The sequence below is a fragment of the Rana temporaria genome, chromosome 8 (assembly GCF_905171775.1).
Source record: "Rana temporaria chromosome 8, aRanTem1.1, whole genome shotgun sequence".
NCBI lineage: Eukaryota > Metazoa > Chordata > Amphibia > Anura > Ranidae > Rana > Rana temporaria.
In genome coordinates this window covers 176308505-176321418 of record NC_053496.1, presented here as the reverse complement: position 1 = coordinate 176321418, position 12914 = coordinate 176308505, and the positions used below count along the sequence as shown (strand labels likewise).

General features: G+C 44.6%; 1 protein-coding gene across 2 annotated transcripts; it reads left to right on the top strand.

Moving 5' to 3' along the window:
- The first annotated feature begins 1402 nt into the window (after positions 1 to 1402).
- LOC120909522 (gastrula zinc finger protein XlCGF57.1-like) lies at positions 1403 to 8806 on the top strand. Of its 2 annotated transcripts, XM_040321294.1 has the most exons (7): positions 1403 to 1595; positions 3891 to 4010; positions 4145 to 4336; positions 4423 to 4543; positions 4660 to 4748; positions 5446 to 5587; positions 7268 to 8806. In XM_040321294.1, the coding sequence occupies exons 2-7, from the start codon at positions 3915 to 3917 to the stop codon at positions 8425 to 8427; spliced, it is 1800 nt and encodes a 599-aa protein (XP_040177228.1). In that variant the 5' UTR covers positions 1403 to 1595; positions 3891 to 3914; the 3' UTR covers positions 8428 to 8806. The 2 variants fall into 2 exon arrangements, with proteins under 2 accessions (XP_040177228.1, XP_040177229.1); XM_040321295.1 differs by lacking the exons at positions 4423 to 4543; positions 4660 to 4748.
- Positions 8807 to 12914: the final 4108 nt, after the last annotated feature.

The window sequence follows — 12914 nt, the reverse complement described above, 5'->3', positions numbered from 1 at the left end:
TGTAGTGTGGATGGTGGGAGGAGAGCTGTTGAAGAATGTAGTGTGGGTGGTGGAGAGATGTCGGAGAATGTAGTGTGGAGGAGAGTTGTCAGAGAATGTAGTGTGGATGGTGGGAGGAGAGCTGTTGAAGAATGTAGTGTGGGTGGTGGAGAGATGTCGGAGAATGTAGTGTGGAGGAGAGTTGTCGGAGAATGTAGTGTGGATGGTGGGAGGAGAGTTGTTGAAGAATGTAGTGTGGATGGTGGAGGAGATTTGTCGGAGAATGTAGTGTGGATGGTGGGGGGAGAGCTGTCGAAGAATGTAGTGTGGATGGTGGAGGAGAGTTGTCGGAGAATGTAGTGTGGAGGAGAGATGTCAGAGAATGTAGTGTGGATGGTGGAGGAGAGCTGTCGGAGAATGTAGTGTGGATGGTGGAGGAGAGCTGTCGGAGAATGTAGTGTGGATGGTGGGAGGAGAGCTGTCGGAGAATGTAGTGTGGATGGTGGAGGAGAGATGTCGGAGAATGTAGTGTGGATGGTGGAGGAGAGCTGTCGGAGAATGTAGTGTGGATGGTGGAGGAGAGCTGTCGGAGAATGTAGTGTGGATGGTGGGAGGAGAGTTGTTGAAGAATGTAGTGTGGATGGTGGAGGAGAGTTGTCGGAGAATGTAGTGTGGATGGTGGGAGGAGAGTTGTTGAAGAATGTAGTGTGGATGGTGGAGGAGAGTTGTCGGAGAATGTAGTGTGGATGGTGGAGGAGAGCTGTCGGAGAATGTGTGGATGGTGGAGGAGAGTTGTCGGAGAATGTAGTGTGGATGGTGGGGGAAAACTGTCAGAGACGCTTTTTTCAACTGAACTCATTCAATGTTATCCTATGTGACCATGTACACAGTCTCGTTTATTGCCATTTTTAGGCAGTTGCGTTTAACAGTGTTTCTTTGAAAACAAAAAAATGAGTTCAGACGTCAAAGATTTCCAGGTTTCAGACACCAAACGCGACTAAACGCGGTAACCTGCGTCATTTAAAAAATGTAAATATATATTTTTTTAAAAGCAAAGCGGCAAAACGCGACATGTAAACGTGGCAAAACTGACGTTACTGGGTTACTATCATTTATTATCATGTAATTATTTAGGAGCAGTTGTAAAAACGTCCCGTGTACATGAAGCCTTACAGACACATAAACATACGATTGGGGGGGGGGGGGGGAGACTGATGGAAAGGAAAAACACAGCAGGTAAGCAATTAACATAGTACATTTGTCTGTGCTTTTCTCTGCAATTGTTTAGGATGGTTACAGGATCTGGTGATTCAGTTTTAAAAAAATTCAGTGTTATCTTATAATAATCACATACTGGAAATAGATGAGACTCCCCCTTTAATGACATTACTGTCGGGGTGGAGATCTTTACCAATTATATCGAGTGGAACAAAACGACAATTCATGGTGGAATGTAGAGACAGGAAGAGCCTGATTGTAGGGGAGGAAGTGACATGGAGACAGGAAGTGATGTAAGGGTCTGAACAGGAAGTGATGTATCTGGACAGGAAGTTCCTGGTGAGAGAAGTGAGTTGTGAGGTAATAAAGAGAAGACGTTGGAGCTGGAAGCAGAGGAGGTAATAAGATATTACTTTATAAAATAACCCCCATTATGTCTGCCTTTCTACTCCTATATACACTCACAGGTCACTTTATTAGGTACACCTGTTCAGTTGCTTGGTAACACAAATTGCTAATCAGCCAATCACATTGCAGCAACTCTGTGCATTTAGGTATGTACAAATGGTGAAGACAACTTCCTGAAGTTCACCGAGCATCATAATAGGCATTTAGGTGACTTTGAACATGGCATGGTTGTTGGTGCCAGACAGGCTGGTTTGATATTTCAAAAACTGCTGATCTACTGGGATTTCCACACACAACTAGGGTTGTCCTGATACCACTTTTTTAGGACTGAGTACAAGTACCGATACTTTTTTTTCAAGTACTCGCCGATACCGATACTTTTTTTTAAATGTGTCCCCAAATGCAGCCATGTCCCCCACATATATGCAGCCATGTCCCCTCACAGATGCAGCCATGTCCCCCCCATATATGCAGCCATGTCCCCCCCATATCCAGCCATGTCCCCCCCATATCCAGCCATGTCCCCCCATATCCAGCCATGTCCCCCCCATATGCAGCCATGTCCCCCCCCATATGCAGCCATGTCCCCCCCCCATATGCAGCCATGTCCCCCCCATATGCAGCCATGTCCCCCCATATATGCAGCCATGCCCCCCTTACCGTACATGCTGCCGCGCCGCCGCTTGGTTAATACGGGCGGGGAACATTACAGCTTTCAATTGAATAGCTGTAGTCTTTCGCGCCGCGCTGCGTATAGACACTCCCCCTTGCTCGGGATTGGACAGTTCACCCGAGCAAGGGGGAGTGTCTATACGCGGCGCGGCGGGAAACATTACAGCTATTCAAATGAAAGCTGTAATGTTCCCCGCCCGTATTAACCAAGCGGGGATGCGGCGGGGGGGGGGGGGAGTATTCTATTTCGGTATCGGGGGTATTTGCGGGAGTACGAGTACTCCCGCAAAGAGAATGTTCCGAAAAAGAGAAAATATCCAGTGAGTGGCAGTTGTGTGGAGGAAAATGCCTTGTTGGTGTCAGAGGAGAATGGGCAGACTGGTTCCAGATGATAGGCAACAGTTACTCAAATAACCACTCGCTACATCCAAGGTATGCAGAATACCATCTCTGAACACACAACATGAGGCAGATGAGCTACAGGAGCAGAAGACCACACTGGGTGCCACTCCTGTCGGCTAAGAACAGGAAACCGAGGCTACAATTTACACAGGCTCACCAAAATTGGGCAATAGAAGACTGGAAAAATGCACATTTCCAAACTACCATTCAGGGACACCCCCCTTCCCAAAAATCAGCTTGTGATGTAACGAATCACAGCACAGTGATTGGACACAAGAGACAGGATTTATGATTTCTCCAATCACAAGCAGGGGGCGGGGATTTTGCTCCTCCAGGCATTCTCGGCCAGGACTTTTTTGGGGGCATCAGATTGGCCCGGGGGCTAGCTGTGTCAGTTTCATTCCGGGACACTGTATTATCCTGGAATGAAGGTGCCCGGGACAGACCTGCAAAATGTGGGACTGTCCCGGGCAATCGGGGACACGTGGTCACCCTACTCAATCTCAGCTGTGACATTCAGATGGCAGGATCAGAATTTGGCGTAAACAACATGAAAGCATGGATCCATCCTGCCTTGTAATAACGGTTCAGGCTGGTGGTGGTGATGTAATGGTGTGGGGATAAAGTACCAACTGAGCATCATTTAAATGCCACGGCTTACCCGAGTATTGTTGCTGATCATGTCCATCCCTTTATGAGTACAATGTACCCATCTTCTCCAGCAGGATAATGCACCATGTAACAAAGCTCCAATCATCTCACCACTGGTTTCTTGAACATGACAATGAGGTCACTGTCCTCCAATGGCCTCCACAGTCACCAGATCTCAATCCAATAGAGCACCTTTGGGATGTGGTGGAATGGGAGATTGGCATCATGGATATGCAGCCGACAAATCTGCAGCAACTGCGTGATGCTATCATGTCACTATGGACAAAAGGGAACATTTCCAACACCTTGTTGAATTATTGCCACAAGACCTAAGACAGTTCCCAAGGCAAAAGGGGGCCAAAACCCCGTACTAGTAATGTGTACCTAATAAAGTGGCTGATGAGTGTATATAATCAACACATGGTTTTCATGTTGAATATTATTGTTATTTACTCACACAACACAAACATGGTTGTATACCTCCCTCACCTTTGGACGGAGGGTTTACAATGAATTTTTACTTGTCCAATGACCAACAAGGCCACTATATTTGTCTACAGAGATCAGAGTCTTGTGTGGATCACATGATCTCCTCAATGAGGATGGAGGAGGAACCGAGTCACATGACTGAGAGGATATTAGACCTCACCCTGGAGATCATCTACCTGGTGACCGGAGAGGTGAGGATTCTGGGAGGTCACATGACATCACTCTTATCTCTAGTAATAAAACACAGACCTGACCGTAGAGGTGAGGAGGATTCTGGGAGATCACATGACCTCACTCCTTGTATTCTGCTCTTCCCCTTTAATAGAAATATGCTGCAGTGAAGATAACGTGTATTGAAGGTCTTATACATGGGATGTATCCAGCGATGTCAGAACGATGGGGTCGAAGCCAGAACTCCATTGCTGTACCTCCACCTCACTCCTCAATTCTTGAGAGAAACAACATGCAGAAGATTCAAGAAATCACCAACAAGATCACTGATCTGCTGACAGGAGAGGTGAGCAGTGCCGGGAATTCTGGGACATTATCCAGTAACAGACAAGGGATGTGTCTGGATGGTGACTGTATCATTGTGTGTGTCAGGTTCCTATAAGGTGTCAGGATGTCACAGGGAATATCTCCAAGGAGAACAAATACTTGGAAGTGCAGAAAGATCTCTACAAGGACGTCATGATGGAGAATCAGCCGCCCCTCACATCACCGGGTAAGAGGAGACTTTATTGTAAAGGAGAGAGCAGTACGGAGGGTCCACCTAGATCCCCCATCATCTGATAAACACATAGAAACAATGTATTCAGTCAGTGTGTGTGTTTTCTACAGATGGATCCAGTAATGGGAACCCACCAGAGAGATCTCACCGCCCTCTGTATTCCACACAGGAAGTTCAAACCATCCCCCACCATCATCAGGTAGGTGGGACTGAGCATGTAGACCTCAAAAATGAGAGGACATTCTATGTATTCTCTTGTTTTAATATTTAATTTTACATCTGAATTGCAAACTTTGTTGCCCCTCTCCATGTCCATCTCCAGCTCCTTTATCTGCATTTTTATTGCTTTTTAAAAAAAAAATCATTATATGTCCCCTTTCCCTGTGGGTCTCGGCTCCAGTCACACAAGATCCTGGGTCCTCTTCCTCATTGTGTTCCCCCAATGGGCGTCACACTCTGAATGACGTGGTGCCCGTCTTTGCTGGTGTAATTCCAAGCCATTGTGATGATGCTTCCCCACCAGGGGTTAAATCCCTGCCTCCCTGGATTTGCAAGAAACCAGCATGTGATCTGTTCTGAAATAGGCAGAACAGTAGAACTGATTTACTTTGCTGCAGGTCAGTAACACTTACAGATGTCCCTCCCCCCAATCTGTGATTGGACAGTTAAAGCCCAACTTCAGGAAACTTAAAAATGATCCCTTGCAGGAGGATTGCACCCTCACTGCAATGGTCAAGGGGACAGAGTAAAGAATATTTACTAACCCAATACCCAGCCCATAACTCTGCACTGGATGTAATGACGCTAAGGGACAGTCTATCGCTGAAGTGTAGGGGATCACCATCTGCTGGGGGAAGCGGAGGAAGGCAAGTAAACGTGGTTCTCTTCTTCCCTAGGGTGAAGAACAGATTAATATAAAAGTTGAGGTTAAAGAGGAAGAAGAAGAGTCGTATGTGGGGGGTGATCAGCCGTCCATGGAGGAGGTTGGAATGATTATGAAGAGTGAACAGGATGACATTTCTCACTTTAGCAACACAAGTAAGTATAGGCACTGTGGAAGAAAGAGGTCATAGTCTCATTTTACTTCTGAGTATAAGGATTGTAGTTTAACAAAAAATGTTAATTCTCAGATCTTCACATCATCTGATCTCACATACCCACAATATAGCACGGCCCTGGTCCTAAATACAAGGGATACATTATTAGTCTTAAGCCTCGTACACACGACCGGTTTTCTCTGCAAGAAAGCTGCTGGAAGAGCTCTCTGCCGTGAAAACCGTGCGTGTGTATGGTTTCTCGTCGAGGAAACTGACGGGAATCCCGACGAGAAAAATAGAGAACCTGCTCTCTATTCTTCTCGTCGGGATTCTCGGCAGAGTGTTTCCTGACGAGAAAACCGTGAGTGTGTATGCTTACCTGTCCAAGGTAAACCTGTGCATGCTCGAAAAGACTTTGATGCATTCGCGGTAGCATACAAGGGCAGTGTAGTGTGTAGCAAGATGGCGGCATCGAATGTGACGAGCGCAGGCTCGTCCTAGTCGATGACATCACCGCGTTCTTGCCATTCAAAAGAACGTTGGTTCTTTTGAATGGCCATGTGTACACTCGGCGTGCAAGGCAAGCTTGCCGGGAAAACCAACGTTTTTTTCCCCAAGGGATTCCCGCCCGTGTGTACAGGGCTTCAATCCCCTCTATTTGTTTACAGAGATCTCCAGACTGGGGCAGCAATCCTTCAATTGTTTGTCCATACAATAAAGATTTGAAACGGTGTATAAGGACCAACAAAAACATTTGATCTTTTTACTGCCACCCCTCTTCTTTTTTTTTTTTTTTGTTCTACCTCACTCTCCTCAGGGTGGAACTGCCATACATCTTTGCCCCACCTCAGTCCCTTCCTCTTTACGGGTAGGAGAAGGCCTGGGTACCTCTCCCTTTTCAGTGCCTGGGGATTCTCAATACTGGGTAGGGAATTACCGACTTGGACCATTTTGGACAGGCGTGGCTCCCTTTCTAGTAGCATAAGGGACCATTCCTGTGAGTGATTTGCAGTATAATTTGTACCCACATCCATTCCCCTCATTTCTTTTTGATACAACAAGAAATCCTCAGACAACACTGGCCTTAAGCACATGGGAGGCGGGGGTGTTAAAAAAAAGGCAGTCTTACCTCTGAGTATATGCCCTGCATCTAGGAGGTTGGACACTAGGCAAAATCAAGGGCAGCGCTTTACTTAGTGTCCATACCTCTGTTACACACTGACCTGCTAAGCTTGATGATTTACAAAAACAGGAACATTTTGAACGTAACAAGTATGATGAAAATACTGTACTCCATATAAAGAGTTCATCTCTATTTCTTAATTTAACATCATGTACCCAACAAATGAGGAGGAGATACTGTACACCATATGAAAGTCTCATCTCCATTCCTCAATATAACGTGATGTTCCCAACAAATGAGGAGATACTGAGATTGCAGGCTTGGCTGGCTTAAATCAGGTTTGGTCTCCACCCAGAGACTGGCCACATTAATCACCTTGCAGGTGAACAGACAGACATGGAGAAGGCCATATGAAAGGTCCATCTCCATTCCTCAATATAATGTCAGCTGTGAGATCGGCATTTCCACGTATTCACTCGTACGAAGGTAAAGATAAAACTCCAGTCATTTGTGATCTACTGAAATGTTTTACTATTTTTTTTTTTTTTTTTCCAATAGATGGATGTAATGTGAGGAATTCCTCGGAGAGACATCTTCTATTATCTGCTGATTGTAAGTCAGAAGATATTGTCATCACACAGGATCCTCCAGGAGGAAATCCAAATACACAAAATATACATCACAGACCTTCCTGTCCGGAGACATCAATGGATCCCTCTGATCAGGGGGAATCTTCTCATCAATCACATACTATGATTGTAAATATCCATGTAAGATCTCACACTGCAGATAGATCAACAGATCCTTCCAATCCCGAGGAATCTTCCTCACCCCATGAAGGAGATCACCGAGGTGACCATCTATTCTCATGTTCAGTGTGCGGGAAATCTTTCACTCGAAAAGGAAAACTTATTCAGCATCAAAGAGTTCACACGGGTGAGCGTCCTTATTTATGTGTAGAGTGTGGAATATCTTTCACTCTGAAAGGAAACCTTGTGAAACACCAGAGAATTCACACGGGTGAGCGTCCTTATTCATGTTCAGAGTGCGGGAAATCTTTTATTCAAAAAGAAGCCCTTGTTAAACACCAGACAAGTCACAGGAGTGAGCGTCCTTATTCATGTTCAGAGTGCGGGAAATCATTCACTCTGAAAGGAAACCTTGTGAAACACCAGAAAATTCACACGGGTGAGCGTCCTTATTCATGTTCAGAGTGCGGCAAATCTTTTATTCAAAAAGTAGCCCTTGTTGAACACCAGTCAGGTCACACAGGTGAGCGTCCTTATTCATGTTTAGAGTGCGGGAAATCTTTTACTCGGAAAGGAAAACTTATTCAGCATCAAAGAATTCACACGGGTGAGCGTCCTTATTTATGTGTAGAGTGTGGAATATCTTTCACTCTGAAAGGAAACCTTGTGAAACACCAGAGAATTCACACGGGTGAGCGTCCTTATTCATGTTCAGAGTGCGGGAAATCTTTTACTCAAAAAGTAGTCCTTGTTAAACACCAGACAAGTCACAGGAGTAAGCGTCCTTATTCATGTTTAGAGTGCGGAAAATCTTTCAATCAGACAGGAGATTTTGTTAGACACCAGATAAGTCACATGGGTAAGCATCCTTATTCATGTGTAGAGTGTGGAAAATCTTTCACTCTGAAAGGAAACCTTGTGAGACACCAGAGAAGCCACACGGGTAAGAATCCTTATTCTAGTTCATAGTGTGGAAAATCTTACAACAAGAAAGATTATCTTGTTAAACACCAGAGAAGTCACACTGTCCCTATTCATGTTCAGAGTGCGGGAAATCTTACTTTTCTAATGAAAACCTTATTGGACACCAGATAATTCACACTGGTGAGCGTCCTTTTTCATGTTCAGAGTGCGGGAAATCTTTCACTCGGAAAGGACAACTTGTGAAACACCAGAGAAGTCACACTATGCTTTAAGTGCAAGAGTGAGTCCTCATTTCTCCATCCTATCAGTGCCCTTCCCTCTGTGGCCATACGGCTGGGTACAAGGTCCCTCTTCTTAATGTCAGATGTGAATCCAAACTTTTTTATGGATTTGTTTATATGTATTAAAGTGTTTATGTGCGCTTTCCTGTGTTCTTTTCTTTAAGTCATATGGCTAAGCATGACTATTAATGTTTAGAGCACAGAAAATCTTTAAATCTGAGAAACCATGTGAAACACCAGAGAAGTCACACAACTGAACATCACTATTCATGTTTAGAGTGCGGGAAATCTTTCTCAAATGCTGCGTACACACGATCGGACATTTTGACAACAAAACCGTGGATTTTTGTCTTGCATGTACACGGTCACACAAATGTTGTCGGAAAATGTGAATGCCAAGAATATGGTGACGTACAACACTACGACGAGCCGAGAAAAAAAAATTAAGTTCAGTGATTCCGAGCATGCGTCAAATTGATTACAAGCGTGCGTAGAATTTTTGTGCGGTGGAATTGGCTACACACGATAGGAATTTCGGTCAAGAACTTTTGTTGTCGGAAAAATTGAGAACCAGCTCTCAAACGTTTGTTGTCGGAAATTCCGACAGCAAATGTCCGATGGAGCATGGACACAGTCGGATTTTCCGACAACAAGCTTGCATTGAACATTTCTTGTCGGAAATTCAGACTGTGTGTATGCCGCATAAGAAAGAGAGCCTAGATGATGATCACCAGAGAAATCACATGGGTAAGCATCCCTATTCATTTTCGGAGGACAGGAATTCTTTCATTTAAAAAATGTGGCCTTGACCACCAGAGATTTCATCCGGGTCAGCGTTCTTATTCATGTGACAAAAGAAGGTGAGTTTTGCTGAAAAATACAAGGGTGAAAAAGAGTTTCTATGAAATCCAAAATCACTAGAGGCTATTAAAACAAAGTCAAATGGCTGTGGAACGAATGGAAGAAACTCCATATAAAGTGTTAAGAAACGTGAACTTGAAAGGGAAATACCCCACCTTAAGAAAGCCACCGACACACATCGACATCGATTGCTACATCGACAGCCTGCCAATGTAAAGCATAATGGGCTAGTATGCATCGCATATTAGCCCATTATGTGACACTTACCTGCAAAAGAATCCAGCAATGTCCCCGCTGCAGGAAGCGTCCATCTTCTGTCTCCTCTTCCTTCCGTGCTGCGGACTCCGCGTGACGTCACTCCCGTGCATGCGCACAAGAGCCGCAATTCACGGCACAGGCTGGGGAAGAAACGACACTCAGTTTAGTTTTTCCCTGTTAACATTTGTGGTGGACTACAAGTGAAATATCTCCTAAACGGCGCACGTTTAGGAGATATTTCCACTACCTATAGGTAAGCCTTATTCTAGGCTTACCTATAGGTAGAAGTGGTTTACTTTAACCACTTAAGCCCCGGACCAATATGCAGCCTAAAGACCCAAGGTGTTTTTACAGTTCGGGACTGCGTCGCTTTAACAGACAATTGCGCGGTCGTGCGACGTGGCTCCCAAACAAAATTGGCGTCCTTTTTTCCCCACAAATAGAGCTTTCTTTTGGTGGTATTTGATCACATCTGCGGTTTTTAGTTTTTGCGCTATAAACAAAAATAGAGCGACAATTTTGAAAAAAAAGCAATATTTTTTACTTTTTGCTGCAATAAATATCCCCCAAAAACATATATAAAAACATTTTTTTTCCTCAGTTTAGGCCGATACGTATTCTTCTACCTATTTTTAGTAAAAAAAATCGCAATAAGCGTTTATCGATTGGTTTGCGCAAAATTTATAGTGTTTACAAAATAGGGGATAGTTTTATTGCATTTTTATTTTTTTTTTTTTTTTTACTACTAATGGCGGCGATCAGCAATTTTTTTCGTGACTGCGACATTATGGCGGACACTTCGGACAATTTTGACACATTTTTGGGACCATTGTCATTTTCACAGCAAAAAATGCATTTAAATTGCATTCTTTATTGTGAAAATGACAGTTGCAGTTTGGGAGTTAACCACAGGTGGCGCTGTAGGAGTTAGGGTGCACCTAGTATGTGTTTACAACTGTTTGGGGGTGTGGCTGTAGGAATGACGTCATCGATCGTGTCTTCCCTATAAAGGGAATGACGCGATCGATGCGCCGCCATAGTGAAGGACGGGGAAGCCGTGTTTACACACGGCTCTCCTCGTTCTTCAGCTCCGGGGAGCGATCGCGACGGAGCGGCTATAAACAAATAGCCGCGCCGTGGTCCCGGATCGCTCCCCGAGCGGACCCGACCGCCGCATGTAGCGGGGGGGTCCCGATCGGACCCCCCACCCGCTAATAGGCGAGGACGTACCCATACGCCCATGTGCCTGTACGTGCCATATTGTGGACGTATATGTACATGGGCTGGTCCTTAAGTGGTTAAGATGTACTCCTACCGCAAAACAGGGACCCTCTAATTACAGAAGGTCACATAAGCCTTAGTACATCCACCATTAACAAGATCCAAGGAGAACAGCAGTGATGGTGTGCGTCGCATGTGTGGTTCCTTCTCATTTAGACTCTGGCCATCCAGAAAAACTAGCAGTGAACCAAATTAAAACAAAAAGGAGCTCCAATAGTGTAAAACCTTCTTTTTTTGGGCTAAAAAATTGCACTTGCACATTCCCATAGAAGTACAGGCAAGATAATCTGCAGCAGGAAACACTGGGGAATAGGAAACACTTTCTGTCATCGCTATTTAAGCAAGTAGACCCAGCCAAGCCTCGCTTTCACTAAAGTAACCATGTGGCTCAAAACACAAATCCAAGCCTCGATCTGGGTTCAACACTAAACGTAAGCCTCACTTGCAATAGCCGGAGCCAAGGAGGGCATAATGTATCGCTATGCACACCGGACATAACGTCTGTGTGGCTCAATTGTGTTCCCATACCTTCAATAAACTACAACTAAAGGAATAGAATGAGGTGTGAGCTCAAACTTCGTGACACGGTAAACACAGCTGTCAAATTATTAACACTAACAATCTAACCAAAAAACAAAATATACTTGACTAAATCTAAACAAAAAATCTAGGATTTATTAATAAAGCAGTTGACGTCCCAATCTACGTTGAGGCCATGAGGAGTATAACTTTTGAGAATATCTATCCACCTGGTCTCCATTTTAGAAAATACCCTTACTTTAAAATGGAAGTAAACCCACCTAAACAACTTTCACCTACTGGTAAGCCTAGATTTAGGCCTCGTACACACGATAGGTTAACCAGAGGACAACGGTCTGATGGACCGTTTTCATCGGTTAAAACCGATTGTGTGTGGGCCCCATAGGTTATTTAACCATAGGTTAAAAAAAAAGCCAACTTGCTTTAAAATTAACCTATGGATTCCTAACCGATAGGTGAAAACCGATCGTTAGTAGGCACGACCATCGGTTAAAAATCCATGCATGCTCAGAATCAAGTCGACGCATGCTTGGAAGCATTGAACTTCGTTTTTTTCAGCACGTCATTGTGTTTTACGTCACCGCGTTCTGACACTATCGTTTTTTTAACTGGTGGTGTGTAGGTGTGACGGACCATCAGTCAGCTTCATCGGTTAACCTAAGACAACGGTCCTTCAGACCGTTCTCATCGGATGGACTGATCGTGTGTACGAGGCTTAAGGCTTACCTGTAGGTGTTTGCAATATCTCCTAAACCTACACGGTTTAGGAGATATTTGGCAAAAATAATGCACCGATGTCTACGGCGCAGGCGCACTGAGAATGCCAGTTTTCTGAAAGGATAATGCCGGCTTTGGCAGCTCCCGCGCATGTGCGGAGTGATGTCATCGCCGCTTCGGCCAATCACAGCGCCGGAGCAGCGATACCCAGAAGTAACCTCCGGGAGAGATGTCTGCGACTGGAGGGGAAGACGAGGGGGGCTTCGATCTAAGGTAAGTAATTCATAATGAGCTAGTATGCTAGTCATACCATTATGCCTTTGTCTTGCAGATTTTTATTTAAATTTATTTTAATTTTTTGGGGTTTACAACCACTTTAAGACTACCCCTCCAGGGGGGAACAAAATGATCTATACCCACAAACAGGATCCCACACGGGTCCCTATTGTGTACAAGATCATATTGCCATGAGACACTGTGATTCTTGTACCCTTTTTTAATGTTAGCAATATGCGCATTAAGCTTAATACTAAACTCCCAGGTAGTCTGGCTCACATATTGAAGCCCACAAGGGCACTGAAAAATCTATACCAC

Coding starts and splice junctions, on each gene's coding strand:
- LOC120909522 (XM_040321294.1), top strand. CDS start 3,915: ATGATCTCCTCAATGAGGATGGAGGAGGAACCGAGTCACATGACTGAG. Junction 4,544..4,659: donor GCCGCCCCTCACATCACCGG/GTAAGAGGAGAC, acceptor TGTTTTCTACAG/ATGGATCCAGTAATGGGAAC. Junction 5,588..7,267: donor TTCTCACTTTAGCAACACAA/GTAAGTATAGGC, acceptor TTTTTCCAATAG/ATGGATGTAATGTGAGGAAT.